At 37.5% G+C, this 23,402-nt stretch overlaps 2 protein-coding genes across 3 annotated transcripts; both read right to left on the reverse strand.

The window, feature by feature from the left end:
- Positions 1–8,991: 8,991 nt before the first annotated feature.
- Positions 8,992–10,370, reverse strand: LOC131696267 (integrator complex subunit 1 homolog). The gene is made up of 3 exons (XM_058984818.1): positions 9,372–10,370; positions 9,064–9,302; positions 8,992–8,995 (listed from the first exon to the last, which is right to left on the reverse strand). The coding sequence occupies exons 1-3, from the start codon at positions 10,368–10,370 to the stop codon at positions 8,992–8,994; spliced, it is 1,242 nt and encodes a 413-aa protein (XP_058840801.1).
- A 3,709-nt stretch (positions 10,371–14,079) lies between these two features.
- LOC131677966 (sterol regulatory element-binding protein cleavage-activating protein-like) lies at positions 14,080–15,130 on the reverse strand. Of its 2 annotated transcripts, none has more exons than XM_058958078.1 (3): positions 14,917–15,130; positions 14,436–14,603; positions 14,080–14,279 (listed from the first exon to the last, which is right to left on the reverse strand). In XM_058958078.1, the coding sequence occupies exons 1-3, from the start codon at positions 14,989–14,991 to the stop codon at positions 14,145–14,147; spliced, it is 378 nt and encodes a 125-aa protein (XP_058814061.1). In that variant the 5' UTR covers positions 14,992–15,130; the 3' UTR covers positions 14,080–14,144. The 2 variants fall into 2 exon arrangements, with proteins under 2 accessions (XP_058814061.1, XP_058814060.1); XM_058958077.1 differs by having other exon boundaries at positions 14,634–15,130.
- Positions 15,131–23,402: the final 8,272 nt, after the last annotated feature.

The following is a 23,402-nucleotide window of genomic DNA, read 5'->3' on the forward strand; positions in this document are numbered from 1 at the left end:
AGTGGCTGTGTGGCCCAGTTGCTTTCAATAGATCTTTCTCGTCCGACCTAACACCTGTTTTTCTTATTTTTAATCGAAAGATTACACATTTATAAGAACATTTCCGTAAAAATGAAATTTTTAGGAGCTATCATGATTTTTTAATGATTTTTTTAAAATTTGAAATATGCAAGAATGTTGAATATTTTTTTCACCTCAGCAAGAATGGTGGAACTTAAAATGTGCGTTTGGGCAGCACTGCTTTGAATACTTTCACTTAAGTTTTGGCAACGCGGTAAATGAAGTGGTGAATCGCAGTACAAAATTCATTAGCAATGTAAACAAACTAAAATGAACCTCTCCCTGTATGAACATTGGATGAAAATGTTTAACCTCACTTTTTTGACAGTTCGCAGAGCTTGTTTACATAGGATTGGAATTTTTTGTATTCGACCATAATATAAGAAACTTGATTTGGTTCGCTTTTAAATGCGAATATCTTGTATTAACAAGCTCGCTAGGCTTTCATTTTTATTTGACGTCATTAGGCAATGTTCCGTTAAATTTGGCATTTGGATTTTTCTTGTCCACGATTCGTTAAAGAAAGCGATTTTATTTGTTGCGATCAATTTAACTTTTGTTTTTTTGCTGAATTACAACGTTAGCCACGAAACATTTTGATGATCTCTGGTAATTGCGGTGCAAATGTCCTTGAAATTATATACATCGCTTCATAGGTCCGCACCAATTGCAGCCGCTCCACCTCGCCGGAATCGAGTTAGCCGATGATCCAGCCTGCGTCACACTCGGCTGTCGCTGCACCAATGGTAGCTCCCCACCAGGCATCTGGATTAATTGCTCAAATCGCAGCTACTGCTGGTAGTGTAGCGATCGGCTCCATCGGTAATACCGTTGGACATACCCTCATCGGAAGGTTCAGCGGTTCCGATTCACAAGAGGACAGGCTGCCCCGGTATCGGGCAAGGCAAACACTCCAGCAGGACTATGCTCGTGGGAGATCAAGCAGTTATTATCTTGTACCCAAGGCCAGGCCGAGTGTGATTCGTAACAATTACCAAATTTGGAAGTCCATATACATAGTGTACACGTGATACTTTTTTTGAATGAAAATAGTATAAATGTTGGCAAAATCCTGCAGCACTAGGATCAAAGATAGAGTTTTAACACCAACTCACTGTGCTTTGGTGTTTTTTGCAAACGAACTATCAGGTCTATGTTTTTATTTAGTAAATGTTTTAATAAATATTAGTTCATTAGGAGTATGACTTATTTATATTTTGATGGCGCGGTGAAGGGGTGGTTAAAGTGCGAGTCGCATCTTGAAAATCGAGCGCTTGAAAATAGTATAAATGATTATAAAATGCGACAACATAAACTCATAACCTTTCTAATGGTTATTTAGCCATAGGTAACGAGAAAATAGATATGTTTTATTCATGTACAACAAAAATTACTCAGCAATAATTTAATTTATTATTATATTGTTACGCGTGATTTTGTCTCCAGTGATTGGCCAAAATTGGTCGCTTTTAGAATCTGGTGCTCTAAGCATAACTGTCCCATGTTATTAGCGATTCCCAGGGCCGCCGAGAGGGGGGGGGGGACCGGGGTGTTTCCCCCCGGGCCCGGAGTTTTGAAGGGGGCCCGGATTTTTAACAGAAACCAAAATTTTGACAAATACTTTTTCGACAAAAATTTATTTGAGAATACAATTAAAAATTCAATATCTTGTGTATGAGGTAACTAGAATAGCGAAAATTCTACTAACATTTTAATAGTTTTGTTTTGAATTTTATATGTCATGGAGCATGAAGAGAAGATCTCTCAGTTCACAATCCTTCAGCTGCCAATGATTCTAAGATGCATACGTTCAACTAAATTGCTAAATTGTGTTTGATTGAGTTCGAAGAGAAAATTGAACTCTGCTACCAAACTAAATCAACTAGTTAGCAAGATTAGCTAACTAATGTAGCAAGTTAAATTCGCATACAAAATCTTTTCATTTTGGAGGAGTGAGCGTGAGATTTTGAACGTCGCTTCCTGAACGTAACGATTTTATTTTTATTTTTGAACTATTTTCTAGAAATCAGTTACAACATTCTTGTAAAATATTTGTGTTGGTGTGCTAACACACCAACACAAATAAAAGAACAATCCATGTTTTTATAGGAATATGAATGTTTTCGAAACCAGCATAGCGTAAATCCAACCAAAACCCTTATTTGAAATTTGATTCATGTTTGTATTTGTATTTCTACAATTGTACGATTCTGCCTTTTTTATCTTTTTGCATAATTTTATTTTATCCATTTTTTACGTTCCTTTCTTTAGCTTTTTTTTCTATTGGTAACACTTATTTTATTTTATAGTTTTTTCTCTGTTATTTCATATTATTCGCATTTTTTTGAGAAAATTCTGCTTTCTTAATTTTTTTCTTATTGTTTCATATTTATATACCTTGCTTTTTTATTTATTTCTTTTGTCATTCCATCTAATTTTTAGAATTTGTCTATTTGCTACATTTATTCTTGTCATAGCGTTTTCCTATTTCCTTTTTTATTTTCATATTGTTTGCATTTCCAAAAGCAATTTTACTTATTCAAATTCATTCCAATTTGTCTTATTATTTATTTTTTTACCTTTCTCCTATTTTTTCCCTCATTTTCCAGTTTTTAGCTTTCCGTTTATCGTAGTTTTATTTTTTCCCATTGTTCATTTAATATATTTTTTTATTTTTATACGTTTTTTCTTAAGATTTAATTCGTTATTGTTATTTCTACATGTTATCCATTTAACCTATTTTGAAAATACTTTTTCAGTTGAGGAAAATACGTTAACATTGATATTTTTTTATTTTCCTAAAAAACATTTGATTTATCTTTTCTTAACACTATGCGCACTTTTTCTTAATTTTACATTTAGTTAGTTGTTTGAATTTATTTCAAATTTCATTTCTAGTACTTTTTCTATTCTTTAAATAGTATCCATTTTATTCATTTTTTTCGTGTTAATATCTTCATTTTTGTGTTTCTATAGTATACCATGTTGGCTTTTTCCTATTATTTTTTGTTTTCCATTTTGTCTGTTTGCTCCGTTTTTGTTCAATACTTCCAATTTTCTTTACTTTTTCGTCTTTTCATCATTTAAATTTTCCAGCTTTCCAAATTTTTCTGGTTCGTTCATTTTTTTTAATTTCTTTATGGTTATTTTATTCTTGTCTTTTATATATACTCCTCTAGTTTTATACATTCTCAAAGTTTTATTTATTTTTTTTCTATTGCTTTAAATATGTCTTGTTTTTAATGTGAAATAAATTTTATTATTCTTGATTTATCGAGTTTTTCAGTTTTATGCATTTTTTGTATTAATGTTTGTATTCTTTTTAGTAGTTTTTTTTTTCATTTTCATTGATTCTAAAAAAATTTCCTACTTCTCTATCGATTTTTCATTATTTTCACCATTTGTTCAATAACGTTCGACTTTTTTAATCTTCGCAATATGTTTTTCTAGTTTCCTGTTTTCCTTTATCAATTTTTTATCGGTTTTGTTTTGGTTTTTCTCGATTAAACCTTTTTTGACAATTGACATTAATTTGTTTATTTGGTTGATTTTGTTATTTTTAGCTCTTTTGTACATTCTTTTAATATTTAGTTTTCCTATTGTTGTTTTATCTTTTGCCGTTGGTCGCCCGTTGGATATTTTTAATTTTTGTAATTACTATATTTTTAATCTTGCAATTTCCTTACTTTTACAAATACTATTAACAAAACGGTTTTAATCCACCTAACAGTGTGATGAGACATTTCTTATAACTCTTATCACTCTCTTCGGATATTATATCGTTTGAGAACATTTAGAACATGATGCTTCGCGATGTTTTTGATAACACATACTATATGGGATAGTGGCAGGACTCGGAGAATCGCTCAAATCAGCATAGGACAACATCAGTGCTAGAAATCTCAAACCAAATCAATGGGAAAGCGAAAAAATGGCCCATAAAATAGACATACCAACCAATTATTGTTAATGCTCTGTTGATAAAATATCTAAATTGTGGTGGGAAAACTGAATTTTCCTAAAGGGGTTATATATTGTACTGAACCAAAAAATCGAAATTTTTTTTAATCGATTTGAAGTTTATACTTTACACAAATTTCCAACGCGACTGAGAACTAAGAAAATTGAAATCGCAGCTCCTGATATTTTTCTAAAGGTGACTTCCCAGTAGTATCCTTGATTTGAATTATTATCGCTAATCCTAATGCCAAAGAACAAATAAAAACCTCTCGAAAACGAACCGTTTGGGAAAATCATCATCATTACTGGAATTTTCATTTTCACGAATCTTTTCGATAACCTTCCGTCACTTGCCTTAATGCACTGGGTGCACAGTGCTCTGAAAATCTAGCGAAATCGTCTTAGGGCACCAGCGGGTCTAATTCAGAGCCATCTGCGCGGCGAGTTAAATCTGTAAAGAATTCTAAAAATTAATTTCTATTCCATAATTTTCAGTTCAGCAATTCGAGAGATCGTGCTCACCGCAAGCCATGAAAAATAGACTACGTTGTAAAGCGATGGTCACTATTTATTAAAAAATCACGGTTAAATAAAAAATAAAACTATTAAAAAATTCCAAAACCTGCTAGAGTCGAATGGAAATCGTCATTTTTCATAAATTTTTCTCTACATTCGGAAAGTGTTATCCTCGTTATTAATCACATTACGTTTTCGTCTCAACTCGACGCATTCCCAAAATAAAAACCTGTTTTAATCCACCTAGTGGTGCAATTGTGCTTTTCTCATTTGTCCAGACTACGATTCCATGGCTGGTTATGTTCAATACAATGGTGGAAATGAATATTACATGTTCACTACGATTTGCACATACATACAATGGATCGACAGCCACGATCTTGAGATACTATGTGATACTGAAACACCGCTTGAAACCAGCGGTGGATCATGGAGAAAGATCCGGGAGGTCCAGGTCCTGCCGAAAATTTTCAACTTGTTAAGAAATTTTAAACTAGTTTTAATTTTAAAGTAGCAACCCCTCACTGCATACTTCCTCCGGGCCGGTATGATTGACGATTTTTAGAGTGATTGTATAACCTTTCTATATTAGAAAGGCAAAAATGTACCAAAGTCCAAAAAAGTCAATTTTTGTCAAACATCTCAATGTTTCATGAATTTTAAAGTCATTTTGCATCAAAAATACAAATTTGATTTTGAAAATTTTTCATTTCAGTTTATATGGGAATTTGCTGTGTGATTGCACTCTTCAACTCGTAACTCCGGAACCGGAAGTCCAATCAATAAAAAAAAATCAATAGCAGCCGATGGGAAGGTAGTACCTTTCATTTGAGACTAACTTTGTGCAAATCGGTTCAGCCATCTCTGAGAAACAGAGGTCACATTTTCCGATCTCGACGAACTCAGTCGATTGGTATATGACACTCAGCCCTCCGGGTCGGGATTAGATTGACGAATTTTAGAGTGAATGAGAAAGGCAAAAACATTTTTAGCAAATGTTGAAAGTTATGCATTTTTTTTGGTGAGCAGTTCTATGTTTCATAGACATTAAATCAATTTTAACTTCGCTTCCTATTAAATAAAGACCCTTATTACAGTACATTTCTACAAAAACGAGCTCAATTTAAAAATAAATCTGAGGATTATGATTGATTACAGAACTCTGGAATTTTCTATTGGAATGTTTTCAGGCAGGAATTTGATATAGATGCTATTATTTTATTTATTTATTTATTTATTTATTTCGTCAATCGATGTAGACTGGTATAGTTACAGTATTGTTTACATTTTTCTTATTTACTAAAATATATATATACGTAATTTTATTATAAATAAAACTATTTCAGCTTTTACAGAATCATTTTCTTATGCGTTAGAATTTCTTTTATGTATAAAATATTGTGAGAGTTTTAGTTTGGACATTGTAAAATCAATTGATTCGCAATAGCGGTTATAAACAGCCATCATTCGATTTATAGGGCCATATTTAGCATAATTTGTGCGATATGGAGTTATTGAGAATATGCTTCGGTTTCGTAGCTGTCGAGAAGGTGCATAAAAGTTCAATTTGGATAAAATTTCGGCTGAATCAATACGATGCGAGACGATATTATTAATGAACGAAAGCATTGCAAATTCACGACGTTCCTTCAATGTTTGTATATTGATAAGCATGCAGCGTGCTTCATAAGATGGCAAAGGAAATGCTATCCAACCTAGTTTACGAAGGGCAAATAATATGAATTGTTTTTGTACAGATTCTATTCTTTCTTCATGTGTGCTTGAAAAAGGGCACCAAACGATGCTGCAATATTCCAATATCGACCTAACATAAGCAATATATAATGTTTTGATTGTATACGGATCTACAAAATGATAACTAAAGCGTTTTATAAAACTGAGCATGTTGTTAGCTTTGTGAATAATTGTGTTATAATGATCAATAAAATTTAACTTGGAATCTAATATAACGCCTAAATCCCTAATTCTTTCACATTTTGCTACAGTCTGTCTTCCTAAGGTAATCACAACATTCGATGTTTGTCGTTTTCGACTAAAAGTGATTGAATTGCATTTTTTCACGTTTAGCTGTAGGAGGCTTTTTTGACACCACGTGTGGAAAACTAGAATTTCGTTTTGGAATGTATCAATATCCTCGGCATTTCTTATCTCCAAGTAAAGTTTCATGTCATCGGCATAGATTAGTACTTTCAGTTTTTTGAGAAGGAAGGAAATATCGTTCACATATAAAATAAACAATAGAGGTCCTAAATGAGAGCCTTGTGGAACTCCTGAGGTGACTTCAATTGGATTAGATTGCTTTCCTTTGAATTTGATTATTTGCTGGCGGTTGGATAGATATGATTCTAACCACGTACGCAGCTCAGGCTCAATTCCCATCTTTTTTAATTTATAAAGTAACATTGGGATGTCGATTCGATCAAATGCTTTACTAAAGTCTGTGTAAAGTGCTTCCACGTAGTTTCCATTGTCCATTGCAATCAGTGAATAGTTAATAAATTCTAGTAAATTTGTTGAGGTCGAACGACCTTTGAAGAAGCCATGTTGGAGGTTAGTAATTCTGTTTTTTATTTGAAGAAATATTTTTTCGTTAATGATTGATTCAAAAAGTTTCGGAATGCTGGAGATTATGGCTATTCCACGATAATTGCGAACGTCAGATTTTTTCCCAGATTTATATATAGGTACTAAGAAAGAACTCTTCCATGTTTTGGGAAACTCTCCAGATTGTAAAGACATATTAAAGAGCCAGAACAATGGAGTTGTAAGCTCGGTTGCTAGGTTTTTCATAAATAATGGTGGAATTCCATCAGGGCCAGCACCTTTTGATGAATCCAAATGGTTTAGAGCATTGAAAATGTCCTCCACTATGACATGACTGACGCCAATATCCATAGGAAAATCTGGAAGAAAAGCAAAATAATCGCGATCGCGGTCTTGTTCAGAAAAAGTTGTATATATTTCTTGGAAGAATGTTGCAAATAGGTTGCAGATTTCTTTCGGGCTATTATGTACGTTGTCATCCAAGTGCATTGTTGATGGGAAATTATCTGATTTTAATTTAGTTTTGACGTAGTTAAAAAAATTCTTTGGACTGGATTTAATCTGCTGTTCAGTTTTGGAGTTGTAATCCGCAAGTGCAGAATCTATGGCAATATTTAGTTTATCGCAAATGTCGAGATATTGTTCCAAGTGCTCGTTATTTTGATTTTTCTTGTATAGCTTGTGGGCTTTTTGTTTCCTATTTTTCAGATTTTTAATTTGCCTATTGTACCAAATAGGATGCTTCGAGCTACCGTGTCGTCTTTTCTTCTTAATGGGCACCTCTTCATGAATAATTTCGAAAATTATTTTGTAAAATACGTCCAGGGCGGTTTCAATATTCGCTTCATTCCTAAGAGTATTTTGCCAGTCGACATTACCTACCTTCCGTCTGATATTGTCATAATTAGCTTTATGGTATTCAAAGACTTCCTCAAAGTCATAGACGTTGGGTTCTTGATTTTTATGGATGAACAAAGAAAATTCAATAGCAGTATGAAAAGCTTCATTTTTCCACAAAGGAGCCAAAGATTCAGATACACAGAAATCATCCTGAGTGTTTGTAAATAAAAGGTCAAGATAGCAATTCTGTTGATTTTTTACATGATTAATTTGATTTAATCCTATGCTAGCAGTTTTGTCAAAGATGAAATTCAATGTTTCGTTTTCTCCTACGACTGGGATTAGAATATTTTCATTTTCAGAATCCGGAATAAAATCGGCATTGCGCTGGTTAAAGTCTCCGTAAATGTGAACTTTGACCTCGACCGGAAGTTCAAATAAAATTTGTTCAGCAATTTTGAAAAAGGCTTCATACGATGATATATTAGCATGCTCTGGTGGGAAATATACAGAGGCAAAAACATGTATTTCACCTGAAATGTTCGCTTTAACCCACACATGTTCAAATTCTTTAAACTTCACTGTGGGAAGAATTTCAGAATTAAATTGAGCCGAAACGCCTATAAGAACTCCTCCACCAGACTTCTTTTGAGATACTAAAAGATTTCGGTCGTCTCTGAATACGTTAAAGCCACTACCAAAAATTTCCTCACTTTTTATGCTATCGTTCCAACTTGTTTCAGTGCCTAAAATAACAGAATAAGAGGAGCTCAATACATTACTATAGATTTTGCTCATTTTAGATGCGCTCTGCATACGATTAAAATTTTGACAATATATCAAAATTTCTGAAAGCGTTTCTGATAAAGTTAATGGCAATTTGTCATACTTAGAAATATCATGCAAAACTATTGATCCGTTTTCATCCGTAACCGGTTCGTCATGGTCTGCCTCTGAAGAGTGCGTTAGGTTGGACGAAAACACGAATGCTCACAGGAACAAGCTGAACAGCGCTGAGAAAAGGAATTCGTCAGGACAGGGGTTACAAACCTATCTGGTGCGAAAGTTGAGTTAAATTGATGTACAACCGGGTATGGATTCAGTGTTTCACCACGTTGAAACCTGATACCACGCTGATTTTCAAACGGAGGCCTAGAGAATTGCACCCTTGCCGCCGCAAGTAGATCCTTATCCCGGGGAAGAGAGTTGCCAGCTGTTGGACGACCGCATTGCGTATTGTTGTTGTTGTTGCGATTATTGCTGCTATTGTTGTTGCGATTGTTGTTACGATTATTATTGCTATTGTTGTTGCTATTGTTGTTGTCATTGAGGTTATAGTTATAATAACTGCTTCTGGATATCTGATGTTTATTTGTCTCATTAGTATTACGGCTACGTTGGTGTCTGTTTTTATTGCGATCATTTATTACCCGATGCAACTGCTTTTTATTAGCTTTTCTTCGTGCCATCGCCCTATCTTTCATCTTTTGCTGTTGAATTCTATGCTGATTACGTGTGTCGTACTCCGTCCAGTCAGAGCGCCACACTTTCTTCGAACCCAAAAAGCGCCACCCTTCAGTGGCTTCGGCAGTGGAACGGTGACCTGAGTCACCCGATTTTGTTGATTGGGCATTTAATTCGTCCATCAAGCTGGGGCCCGCTGGTGGCAAACAAGCATCGCGTATACTGCTATCCAAAGTGTTAATTGAGCCGGCAAGAGATTGTACTTCTTTGAGAATGTCACTGCCAACTGAATTTGTTATAATTTTCACTTCGTCTAAAACTTCACGTGTAGGACGCGATTCACTCAGGTAGTGTTCATTACAATGAGCTGCCATATCTATGGTAAGGGTGCTCAAGTTCTGAACTTCGCTGCAGATTTTTTTCAATTCTCTGGTCAAATCGGCAGTGAGATCATTTACATACTCTTCAATGTGTTTTTTTGTGGATCCCATAGATATGTTGAATAGTGATGTGATATGGTTTTTCAGCGTGACCAGCTCATCGGCCTTATTAAAAGAATTACTGTCAATGGCCTGCGATAGTGCCGATACAGCATTTGCCACTTGCGACGATGTGTTTATGTTCACATTCGCCACTGATTCTTTAAGCTGCAGCTCAACATTTTCGAATAAGTCAACAATTGAATTGAACTTTTTTATGTCGGCTGCTATTTGTAAGTTGCAGTCCGTTTGCGTAGTTATAGATTCAAATAATTTTTCCTGTTGGTACAGCACTTTTCGTGTGTCTATGCCTACCTTTAGATTATGCTGGCAATCTGCACACAGGGGAATCATGAAGTGCGAGATAAATTCTTCTTGATTTCGCTGGACTCCTACACAAGCTGCGTGATAACATTTTCTGCAGAATTCACACTGCCACAAGAAACGATCGTCGCTGATATTACAAGATGTCACACTGCAGCTCATTATGATAACCGTTGTTTAATAGGATTGAACACACGCGCGACGGTAGAAAGATAAATAAATAACAATTAACTGCGGACCGTAAAAACACGTCTATACACAAAGGCGTTCGATTATCGATTAGACAACTGTGATATCAAGACCAATAGATCAGTTACATATCAGGACCCCATTTCGACCATTTATCAAAAGTCCTCATGATGTTTACAACAACAGGTTATCAAGCTACGGATCAGATAATTGTTATTGTAATATTGAATTAAGTCAGTCTGCATCAATAAATTTTCAACTTCAATCCAATATTTTTTTGGGTGTGGTGGGGGGCGTTGTATTGTGTTTAACCCCAAAACCTTCTCTAGGCTACGCCGTTGCTTGGAGTTTTTTTTCGCATTTCATTTTCCGATATGTTTCAGATCGATCCGAAGGTTATAAGTTAGAAAAATTGCAGTCAGAAGGTTCGCACAGATGAACATTTTTGCACTGATAAGTTATCAAGTTCCTTCCAACCTGGAAGTGTTCGGTGATTATTTCTAGCGGTTGCAGATAGTAAAATGAAATACAAAATTCGTTTTATCGAAATAATGTTTAGCTTATTTCAATGGATTATTACTATATTGAACAATAAATAGGCGACAAAGAGTAATCCACAAACAACAAGCCATAACTTTTAAAGTATTCTAAATAGATATTTAAAGTCTTTTGTAAAGTTATTCGCAAAAGTAAGAGCTACAAATTTGCTGAGGGCATCATTTCGATATAATCACTTCCACGAAAATTTGTGAAAATATCTCACTCATAGGGGGATTAATCAGCAAAAGCACAATACCAAAAGAAAGGGCATATTACTTGCATTAAATTCTCCGAAGATACTATTGACCTAAAATAAGCGATTTTGGCGTTAATAATAGATTACATTTTTTTGATCATATTTCTGGCAATGGGAAATGATAAAAATCTTTCGTCCGCATTTAATGTTAAATATCTCTTTTGATAATAGTCCGATTTCAACAATCTATAGCTTGTTCAAAAGGTATTCGTTAAAGCTGTCTATAAACATATAAATTGTTAATCTATATTGTCAATTTCGGCAGATAATTTAAAAAAACTGCAAAAAACGCCATTTTTACGCATTCAAACATTCATATCTTGGAAACTAAACATCAGAATCAAAAACAAATTAATAGCATTCATACTGTTTTTAGTTCTTTCATTTAAAATTGGTTTGGATGAGATCGGTTCAGCCATTGCTGAGAAACACGAATGAGAATTTGTCCGTTACATACACACACACACAGACATTGTCCCAAATCGTCGAGCTGAGTCGATTGGTATATAAGACTCGGCCCTCCGGGCCTCGGAAAAAATCTTGAAAGTTTGAGCGAATTCTATACATTTCTTTTATAAGAAATGTAAAAATGGCGCTTTTCAAAGTCAAAACTGTCGAAGAGGTATTAAAAACTCCCAAAGTATAAAAAAACTCTACGTTTTTTCCTTCATTGGCACTACAAAGAACTAGAGCAAAAAATGGTACATGAATATAAAATTTCAGTGTACTATACATAATATCAGTGAACTCCAATGGATTTCAAACATTGACTTTTTTGCACTCAGGCAATACACAGTGGTGGGGCCCCGTACGTTGGACCCCCCAGGCCCGTATTTTCTCTCTGCGGCCCTGGCGATTCCCATAACAAATGGGACAGTATAGCGATCATACAGCTGTAACAGCGAATTTAGCGTTGACATATAACCAGGTTGGTTGCAAGCAGAAAGAACAATACTAGCTGGGCTGCTAGCTGTTTGTGCTACTAATAACACTTGCAGTCTTTCAAATTAACATGATTCTATGATCTAGCTTCAATGACGATGGAATATAGCCGAATCCAAAGCCTAACCCATCAGCGCATTTGATCATGTAATGGATATTATGAACGATTCACATTTGATTTCCGTAGTCACAAATTACCGAACCACTGGCAGGTAGCATAATCATCGGACTTAGTTGTGAATTGGAACAGTCAAACCTGACTTCCCGAGCTACATCTCCAGTATTGTCGTCCCATACGACTAGTGAACCTAAATGTGTCCCACACACATAGCACACCATCCTGGCAATGGCAACTAGATGCGCCCATCTCGGCCTGCCACAGGTCTATGAAAATACATGTGATAGGACGGTAAGGTGGAGATAGGTGAACGGTAAGTTGTTATGATATGCTTATTCCGCTTCAATATGCTTCGAAAATAAGTTAGATTTTTTGAGATCATAACCCATTTTTCGGAGATTTTAATATATAAGAATGCTTTTTTAAAAAAAAAATTAATATCGAATGCACTTTTCCCTATTTTCATTCTAGACAGACAACACAGTCAACAAGTCCAGGTGACAATTTCACACATGCCACCGTACTGCAAACAACCATCGATAAAGCCTATGAGTGCGGGATGTGTGACCAATCATTCCACAAGAAGAGACAGCTGGCAGTTTACAAGCGCGTACATGCCGGCACGCGACCGTGCTCCTGTGACATTTGCGGTAAAGCATACACCAAGGGTATAAATCTAAGCCGGCACAAACGGATACACACCGGCGAACGACGGCACCGTTGTTGGATATGTGGCAGATAATTTTTCATTTCTGAGCAATTGGATCAGCACCTGCTTACCCATAAAGATCAGACTTGCATTTGCGATATCTGCAGTAGGAAGTTTACCGAAAACAGTAGTCTCACGCGACACAGACTTATCCATGCAGGTGAGAGATCGCACAAGTGCGATATTTGTGGCAAATAATTCATAACTAGTGCTGAACTCACTCGCCACATGCGCATGCATACTGGCGAGCGTCCGTATAAGTGTGATATCTGTGGCAAAGGCTACGTAGAAAGCAGCAGTTTGAAACGTCACCAGCGTGTTCACATCGATATGAATCTTGCGGATCAAATATTTAGTTGCGACATCTGTGGTAGAAAGTTTCTTGAATCTAAAGAACTTACGCAGCACAAACTTATCCACAGCAAAGATCGAGAATTCAGATGTGAAGTCTGGTGGCGAGTTTAAAAAATATTCTCACATGACTCGGCACATGCAAATCCATACAAACGAACGCCCGTACAAATTTGACCTCTGCGGGCAGGAGTTTTTTCGAAGAGCACATTTGACCCAGCATATTCGCAGGCATGTTGGCATACGACCCCATGGCTGTGAATAGTGTGGAAAAAGATTCGTTGAACGTAGTCATTTGATGGGACACAAAAAGCTGTACGAAAGGTCAAGGAATGGTAGCAGGCGAAAAGGAAAAATTAAGGATTCTACCGTGACCGATTGCATCCACGCGGTCACTGGAGGCGGTAATGAGAAAATAGAAGAGGAAAAGCAAGTTCTAACATAAATTAACTGATTGAAAGCAATGTAAATAGAAGTCTTGTTTATTATCAAATGTATTTAGTAACTTTCTATATTTAATTGCGGCGCCATTAAATGGCCCTGTTATCAACAATCGACATTATAAAAATTATACACTCCCTTACCAAGGGCCTGCTGAACACTCTCGTAACCATTGTCTTGTAGGAGCTGTTCTAGTTCAAGCCCCACACACATAGCACACCATCCTGGCGACCAGATGCGCCCATCTCGGCCTGCCACTGGTCTATGAAAATACATGTGATAGGACCGCAATGGCTGTTTAGGGTGAACTGCAATAGGTGGCTATCGAATCAGAACACTTTAACAGTGTGGCCTTGGCTGCCAGTCAACCGCCCGCCACTTCCAAACATGTCACCGGTAACCCTGCTGGTGAAACTCCAGAATACATCGAAGCTCCTCCTCGGATGCGTTATGTTGAGCTGGCAAAGCTGTGGACGGATTGCTGAAATAAACTAATGCTTCCTGCCGAACCGGTGCGTACGTGGGCTAAAAAAGAATAAGAATTAAGGCACTTGATGACATACTTATTGCAGACTGAAAATTAAATAACTTAGAATATACAGTATTTTAAAATAACAAATAAAATCTGTCTGTTCTGCGCCCTACGTGAGCTTAAAAAATTGCTTGAAACATAGGACTTACTTCGCCCATATGCAGACGTAAACCCCAATCGATCTGACAACCTTGCGTGTACGTTTCTAGTCTCAGAGAATCGATTCGTCCACTCAACCGTGGGACTATCACTTTGTCACCGGCGAGCTTTATGTTAGTTACTCCATTGTTGTGGATGTTTTCGGCTTCATATATACCCTGCAATGAAACGTCCGTCAATAGTTGTACCTTAAAGTTACCAGTCGTTCCCTCCCAGAACTCCAACCGCCCATCTGCACACCCAATCTCTATGAAATTATCAAATAAGTCCAAACACCAGATCGGCGATGTCTGGTAACATTTCTTCCGCGCTGAACCTCCTCCTCCAGGTGGCTGAGAACATTCGCCAGCGCTCATCTGCTGCCGGGGTGGGATGAAGCCGTATGATTGGACTTACTCTCCACCGCTGCTACATCATAGCCCTTGGTTGAATTATTCCACAAAAACCGGATTCGCAGATCCGCACAAATACCTTTTGGGCATACACGATTATCACTTGTAAAATGTTTCTCATACTGAACGGTAAAATGAAAATATTTTCCTGCATCTCATTCTGATGATTGTGCCTGGTGAAGTTAAACTGTAGTTTTTTTCTTCAGTTTGAAAGCAAAACTGGTCGGCGAACTCTCGGGAAACGGGAGACAGCTGATGTTTTTGGATTCCTTGGCAGGATGAAAAACATAACAGATAGGTAGAGAAAACAGGAAAAAAAAAAACAAAAAAGATGTCATCGATGTTTGAAGAGCACTTTTTTTTAATAGCCCGCCTCTTACCCCCACACCAAAAAGCTCACAAACGGAGCCCCCTGGTAGTGGACACATCAGTTCTCAGCGTACAAAAAAAGGTCAGCACAACAAAACAAAGTTACGAATCGCGGAAGCGCTGAGAACAAAAAAAAAACAATACGAGACCGACAAAACACAAAATTTGACAAGAAGCTACGGCGAGTACCCAGCGGAAAAGAATCCTTTTAAGGGTCCCATCGTAGCTTTGCAGGAAGCTCATAATAATCTAAATTTATTTATTTCTTATTGCTACAAAAAAAGGAATTAATCAATTGTTTTTATTTAAAAAAAATGTTAACCAATTATATCTAAAGGAATAAGCTCGATTGGTGGTGAACGAAGTTTATATTAAAAATTCTCCTATTTTATTTTTGAAAATTAGTTTCAATTTTGCTTGGAAACGAGTGCGACATGTTATTTGCTTTAAATCAGTAGGAAGCTGGTTGAATAACTTAGGTCCGATGAAAGTAATGCGTCTTTGACCAAGGTTCGTGGATACTCTGGAGTATAATAAATGATTGGCTTGTCTGGTGCTGTGAGCTCAAATTCCTGTCGTAAATTCTAGATTATTATGAGCAATAGTATTATGCAAAGCATTGTGGATGTACATTATTGTTTGGTAGTTAGTCAACCCAAGCAAAGGTAAAATGTTATGGGCATTATTATTGTATAACAAAATAGTAGGGTACATAAATGGTTTTTTATAAATAATTTTAAGACATCTGTTTTGAAGCGTTTGTAGCTTTTACAGATTCGAAATACTGGCACGGCCCCACACAGATACAAGGTAGTTCAGCAATGAGTGGATGTGCGCATAATAAAATTTTAGAAGTACATGCTGGGGAACAAAAGAGCATACTTTACGCATAGCCCCACATAACGATGCAACTTTTCTCTCTATAGATTTTATATGCTCAATCCAGGAGAGTTTGGGGTCTAAGTGAAGTCCTAAATATTTGAAGCAGTTAGTTTCCTGAATTACAGACTGTCCCATTCTTGGGTCTGGATGCACGCCTTTAGCTCTTCTAGATGAACGAAACAGCATATATTTAGTTTTTGATAGGTTCAAGGAAAGAAGGTTTTCGTTGAAATACGTCGTTAGTGTTTTTAAATCCGATTCAATGTCGCGTACAATATCCAGGCAGTTGTTGTTCGGGTAGAACAACGCGGTGTCATCCGCGAAAAGACGAGGAGTCCCTTTTAACCCGAGTCTACCTAGGTCATTGATATACAATAAAAATAACAGTGGCCCAATATTACTGCCTTGGGGCACTCCTATTTCTATTGGTCTATAAGAGCTACACGAGTCTCCAATAGATACGAATTGGTTCCTATGCGACAGATAGCTACGAATAATATGATTTGCTAATCCCCTGATACCATAGCATTCTAACTTCTTAAGCAGGATTGAGTGATCCAGAGTATCGAATGCTTTTTTTAGGTCCAGAAAAAGGGCACCAACAATTCTTTTGCTATCAATTTGACTAATGATGGAGTCAATTAGTTCGGTCATTGCAATTAAAGTGCTGCAGCCCTGTCTGAACCCATACTGGTAGTTGTAAATTATGTTGTGTTTGTTCAAAAACTCGAGTAGTCGAGTGATGAGCAATTTCTCAAGAATTTTATTGAAAACGCACAATGTTGAAAATGGTCTATAGTTGGAAGGTTGGTTTGGATCACCAGCTTTGAAAATTGGAATTACTCGGGCTATTTTTAAACAGTCTGGGTACCTGCCGGTTTGAATTATTAAATTAAAAGCTTTGGTTAGGATATTTGCAAAAGTGGTACAGTTACTCTTAAGAACACTAGCGGGGATCTTATCAGGACCACAACTGTTATTTTTTTCGAGGTCAAAAGGATCACTTCGTTTATGGTTGCAGGACGCAAGAAGATTGTTTCTTGGACGTGTTGTATATTTGTAATAGGATTTGAGTTGGGACTCGTGGGAATATTGTCAGACAAATTTTTGCCAATACTAGAGAAATATTCGTTGAAAACATTACATACTTCTTTAGTCTCAGTGACTCTGATATCATTGGAAATTAGGCTGATGGGAACATCCGACTTTGAACGACCAAAAATGGTATTAATATTTTTCCAAAGTTTTGAATGAGTTGTGTTGGATAGAAGGTTTTCAAAGTAGGCCTTTTTGCACCGCTTTTTCATTACATTAACTTTTTTAGTTATGTGTTGCAGAAGAGCTTTTCATCATTGGGGTTATTTTTTACTCGTTTCAGATAATTACTTTAGAGCAGCGTTGTCAGATGGTTTTGTATAATAAGTTTGTTCTATAGTAAACACAAGTTGCTCCGGAGCAAACAGAAGCAAAAAATACTTGCTTTTTACTCCAGCTTGCTAACGGAAGAAGAAAAAAGAGAAGAGAACATAGGAACGATTTTCTCTCTGTTTGCTCCGGAGTACTTCCACTTTCTACTGGTACTGGAACAAATCTAATATCGGTATAGTTCTAAATAAAAAATAGGTATTTATCGGTGTGAAGATGTATGCTAACCAAAAGTTACCTGCAAATTATTGGTTTTAAATAATAGATCATTCTAATGTTATGCAATCAAACCTACCGAGCTCAATCGATTTCAGAATCGGTTGTTGAGCTTCATTTGAAATTTTGATAGTAACCTGGCAGATTGCTGAATCAATTTCCGGATGAATTGATGTGGAAATGTGAAGCCATTTTCTAAAAAGGCCTATACGTAATATTAATTGATCGTATTATATGAAAATCGTTATTTTTTGTTAAGAAAAAATAAATCGGTATTTTAGTAACTTTATTGGTATTGTAATTAAAAATCGGTTTAGATATCGATGAATCGGTATATTCTGCAACACTGTTTTGGGGTTCATCTACGTCAAAACAATGTTTTTGACAAATTGGAATGAACTGTTGGAGTTCATACCCAGTAAACAAAATGGCGAATAGCCAGATTAAAATAGATGCCGGCGAGCGGTAGGCTACTGGAACTTTGTTAAAAGCTACCCGCCGTAACTTTATTTCATATTCCCCACTCGAAATTCATCCAAATGGTGTAAAAGTATGGAGAATCGAGGTAAAATAGGACAGGGGAATAAAGAGTAAAATGGGCAGTTCAAAGAATTTTTATTTTTTCAATAGTTAGAGACACCAAATTAACGTAACAGTATTCAGAATCGATCCAGCGATGAAAACGGAAGCTGTTCTGCATATAAAATTTTTTGACGATAAAGGTCTATTGCTGCAGTTCATTACCCGCGGTACAAACAGGCGAACCTTATCCAGGAGGACATAGTTAGGAAGAGAAGACCCAGAGAAAGTCACCCGAATCGAGTCTGACGGAGAATAAGTTGTCTTATCATCTTCAGTTTTTGCGGAATACAATTGCTTGCAGTCCAGAATCTTCACCTGTTGAAGTGAAGGGTCCTCAAAGCAGCCAACCCCGTACTTCAACAGGTCTTCGCTCTTCAGACCCGGTCCGGCGACGACCCCATCGATCTCCACTGCCCTACAAGGCACATACACCCTGAATTGCTTCGTAAAACGCTCGCTGCGAGCAATCTGGTTTGTCTGGTCAAGGCCATTTACTATAACGCGTATCTTATTAGCTCGAACACGTGTTATCTGAGCTACGGACGGGTAGTTAGCAGTCAGCTCCCGTGAGATCTCTAGAATATTAGGTGATTTCGTGTTGGGCCAGAAATACACCACCCAGGGTCCATTTGAACTGGCTGGGTATGTTTTAATACGGGGAGGACTGGGGGAATCAGGGGAGGGAGTAATTTTGGGTTATCCGGTAAATCCATGGGAATATCATTCCCATCCAATGTTCCTTCGCCCTCGGCCATTTAGGCACGAGGATAGCACGTGGTGTAAACGAGAAATGAAGCTTATATTCAGGGGAAAGGGAAGATGTAGAGACCGATTGGGGAAAGGGAAATGAAAGAAAAAAAAAACTTAGCTTATATAGCGGCGTGTCCGGCTATTCTGGTATTCACTTCACCAGCCTGGGCACCGGCGAACAAAGACTGCCTCAAACAATGGTTGACCTTCACTGACAATATATATTCTTATTCACTTTATGCACGGCACCAGAAAACGAACTGCTTCGATCGAGAGCTTCGAGAGTTATGACGTGGGGAATATGCCGTTTGAGCCAATTTCAGTGGCGTAGTAAGAAAATTTTTTCGGGGGGGATATGAATTTTTTTTTGTATATATATGAAAAAATGTTCAAAAACTTTGTGAGCAGGAAAAAATGTTCAAAAACCAACTCAGGAAACGGGTTTGGGTAGTCAAGATAGGAAAGCTGGTTGTTGGTATAGAATTAATGCTCTTCCCCTACGAGGACAATCTGGGCGGCAAACTTCAGACTGTCTAATTTACTGAGCCCTTCAGTTCCCTTGTGCCATTCAGTACCACTTCCTCGCTGAGCTTCCGACTGGTTCGCGAACTACTCGGTCTAGTCCCCGACGATAGATCTAGCCTACTCCGACTAAAAGTTCCTCGGCGAGAGAAGTTCGAGCCAACCAGCCAGGTGCTGTCAGTTCGGCGATTCCGGTAAAGTAGGGGTTTGCTGGAGTCCCGGCGCGACTGGTGGTGTATCGTCGCGGTCTACGCGGTCTCGTTCCCGGCGGTGAACCTGACTGTAAGCTGACGGAGAGGTCCCAGACGAAAGAAGTTCTCCCGATACCGATTCTTATTTGGTTTCAGTACTACAACTTCTTGAGCCCTTTGGCTCCGTAACCGGTGCCATTTAGCACCGCAACTCCTTTAAACCATTTAGTTCTCTTCTTGGGCCATTTAGCACTACTTCCTTGATGGTCCATTCAGTCCTCGACTTGTTCGCGAACAACTCGGTCTGGTCCCCGACGATGGACCTGACCTACTCCGACAGAGAATTCCCCGGCGAGAGAAGTTCTCCCGAGATCGAGCTAATCAGCTAGGTGCCGAGGTCAGTTCGGCGATTCTGGTGAAGCAGGGTATCCGGTGCACTGGTGCGCCGATGACCCGCCGATGACTAGTGGTGTTTCGTCGCTGTCTATTCAGTCTAGTCCCCAGCGGTGAATCTAGCTTACGCTAACGGAGAGTTCCCTGGCGAAAAAAGTTTTCCCAGTATCGATTCTTCTTTAGTTTTCGCTATTTTTCTATCGGAACAACCGGTGGGGTGCCGTGGTCGTTCTGGCTATTCATTCCGAATGGAGCGTGACGTCCGGTTCGCTGGCGTTTCGACGACTCATACTCGCTGCTCTGTTGCAGTCTACTCGACTAGTTCTCGGCGGTGGATCTAGCTTATACCTTCGGAGAGTTCCTTGGCGGTGATTACTCTCCCGAAACCGTTGTTCGATGTCCATTCCGCTGTAAGACGGTCATGATCTACATCAACGGTTATCAACCTTTTTCGTACCACGGACCCCTTAGATATCACACTGGGTTGCTGCGGACCCCCACAGATAAACATCAATTTTGTATGCTATCAATATATTATTTTCAATTTGTTAGGAAATAAGATTTGAAATTTCAATATGCACTCGGAAAATATATTTTTCTTTGCGGACTCCCAGCAATGACTTTGCGGCCCCCTAGGGGCCCGCGGACCCCAGGGTGAGAATCACTGATCTACATCATATCTCTGTTGAGTAAAGCCATGTCAAGTGATCCTCGAATTTTTCGCAAAATCACCGATTTTCATGAGATATGTTTTATTGTATAGGGATTATGGTAAATAGCTTTTGGTATAAATATTTCGTTAAAACTCCTTTTTTCCTTTGAGATATTAACCCTTAAACTTTATTGCATGATGAAATTGTAAAATTTATATCTCAAAACCTACTGAAGATAATTGAATGAATTTTTGTACACTTATGGAATGATATTTACACTATCTCATAAAAATAATTTTATAATATAGTTATGTGAATAACGGTACTTTTCATCTACTTAAAAATTTTAATTGTATTTTTTCTTGCGTTCTTTACGCTAAAAAATTTCAAGAGGTATTTCAAATTACGCGTCAATCTCTCACCTTCAATAATCTGTATTGATAATTTTTTATTTTTGTTTCTATCGAGAGTTATGGATGATTTTGTAACGGTGCGTACCATCGACGCACGGCCCACTTTGATGCAGCCCGGTGGAACTTACACATTGGCAACGCCGCTTGTCCCAACGTCCTACTGCGCATCGCGTAGGAAACGTGCATCGCATGAGTAAATGAAACCACATCTCTAGATTGGTGCAAAAGAACAAACTTTTATATACGGATTATCAAAGGTTAAGGTTTTCTGGATATTTTGAGATACTTTTAGATTTTTTGTGACCGAGGTGCACAACAAAAACAATTTTGTTTAATGAATACTTTTTTATTATAATTGAACGTTCCTAGGAATTAAACTCTATCGCAAAGAACCGAAACATAACTCATATAATACGCTTATGTTATTGCCATCTTCGAAGACACTTTTGTTATTGCATTTTTGTCCACTGAGTGATCTTACTTATAAACAACGAAGTGTCTTGCGAAAAAAAAATTACTTTGAATCTGTTTTCAATCGCATTGGCATGTTTTCTTTATCGCTATTGCTTCTGTCAATTCTGTTAATTAGTGGTTCACCAAGTTCTAGTAAGATATTATTTACTTCATCAAATTTCAGTAAATCATCAACGATTTATAATTCGAAATCTTCATTACTTTTTTAACGAAATACAGTATTCGGTTGGTCGAACCATATTTATAACATAAAAACAAACGAATGTTTTTTGAGCAAATATACTGATTCAAACATGCCCATTGCTCAAGTTTGCACAGCAACTGCCAACATCCGAGCGCGCCGGTTTGAGAGTTTGAATGACAGAAAATTAAATAATTCCTAAAAAATATAACACTAAAAACCATGCAAATTACTCGGAATATGTTCACCTTTAAACATCCGCACAGAAAAGCTTATCTTTTTGCTCTAATATCGAAGATGGTAATTTTGGACATAAGGTATGCTCTGCCAAAGCGATGCGCAGTAGGACGTTGCTACATGCGGCGTTGCCAATATGTAAGTTCTCGCGGGCTGCATCAAAGTGGGCCGTGCGTTGAAGGTACGCACCCTTACAAAATCATCCATAACTCTCGATAGAAACAAAAATGAAAAATTATTAATACAGATTATTGAAGGTGAGAGATTGACGCGTAATTTGACATACCCTTTGAAATTTTTTAGCGTGAAGAACATAAGAAAAAATACAATTGAAATTTTTAAGTAGATGAAAAGTACCGTTATTCACATAATTATATTGTAAAATTATTTTTATGAGATAGTGTAAATATCATTCCATAAGTGTACAAAAATTCATTTAATTATCTTTAGTAGGTTTTGAGATATAAAATTTACAATTTTATCATGTAATAAAGTTTAAGGGTTAATATCTCAAAGGAAAAAGGGAGTTTTAACGAAATATTTATACCAAAAGCTATTTACCATAATTCCTATACAATAAAACATATCTCATGAAAATCGGTGATTTTGCGAAAAATTTGAGGATCACTTGACATGGCTTTACTCTGTTTACTGCGTTACACGTCCTTACGAGGCTTGTCATTCTGTAGGCTACATTATTCGGGTTGATGTCCGGTCCTTCCGTTTTAAGTAGCTCCCTGCACGTCACTTCAAACCTCGGACATTCAAAGCCTCTCCTCGGACATTCAAAGACTTCAAAACTCGGACATTTAAAGACGCTCCGGTGTCTCCTCGATGTTCACACACTCCAGGCACAGTGTTGACGTTGCGTACCCACACCGATGAAGATACTCCTTAAGCAGCCGTGGCTCGGTAAGAGCTGTTTCAGGTGGAAGGTCATCTCTCCGTGCTTTCTATTGACCCACGTCGACAGGTTTGGATGAGCCGGTAGGTCCACTTTCCTTTCTCCGTATTATCCCATTCCTGCTGCTACGTCACCATCGAATCGATACTCATCATCTTCTTCACGTTTCTGACGTTTCATTGATTGTAGCTCTTGATATCCTCCGTCAGGGTAATGCAGATGGGGATCATCTCGGCGTCAAGGCATACTGCCTCCGGTACGCAATCGCAACTCATACGACCAGCAGTCGAAGTGTCCAGTACAGCTTTTCGCGGTTTCACTTGGTTTTCAGCGCCACACCCCAAGCAGGAGCCCCATATCGCAGTATCGATGA

The sequence above is a fragment of the Topomyia yanbarensis genome, chromosome 1 (genome assembly GCF_030247195.1).
Source record: "Topomyia yanbarensis strain Yona2022 chromosome 1, ASM3024719v1, whole genome shotgun sequence".
Taxonomy (NCBI): domain Eukaryota; kingdom Metazoa; phylum Arthropoda; class Insecta; order Diptera; family Culicidae; genus Topomyia; species Topomyia yanbarensis.

What these genes read in the sequence shown, in the direction of transcription:
- LOC131696267 (XM_058984818.1), bottom strand. Translation starts at nt 10,370, where the DNA reads ATGAGCTGCAGTGTGACATCTTGTAATATCAGCGACGATCGTTTCTTG. An exon ending in ATAAAAAGCAGTTGCATCGG is followed by an intron (nt 9,303 to 9,371) that starts GTAATAAATGAT and finishes AATAAACATCAG; the next exon opens with ATATCCAGAAGCAGTTATTA.
- LOC131677966 (XM_058958077.1), bottom strand. Translation starts at nt 14,801, where the DNA reads ATGAGCGCTGGCGAATGTTCTCAGCCACCTGGAGGAGGAGGTTCAGCG. An exon ending in GAACGACTGGTAACTTTAAG is followed by an intron (nt 14,604 to 14,633) that starts GTACAACTATTG and finishes GTTTCATTGCAG; the next exon opens with GGTATATATGAAGCCGAAAA. An exon ending in TACGTCTGCATATGGGCGAA is followed by an intron (nt 14,280 to 14,435) that starts GTAAGTCCTATG and finishes ATTCTTTTTTAG; the next exon opens with CCCACGTACGCACCGGTTCG.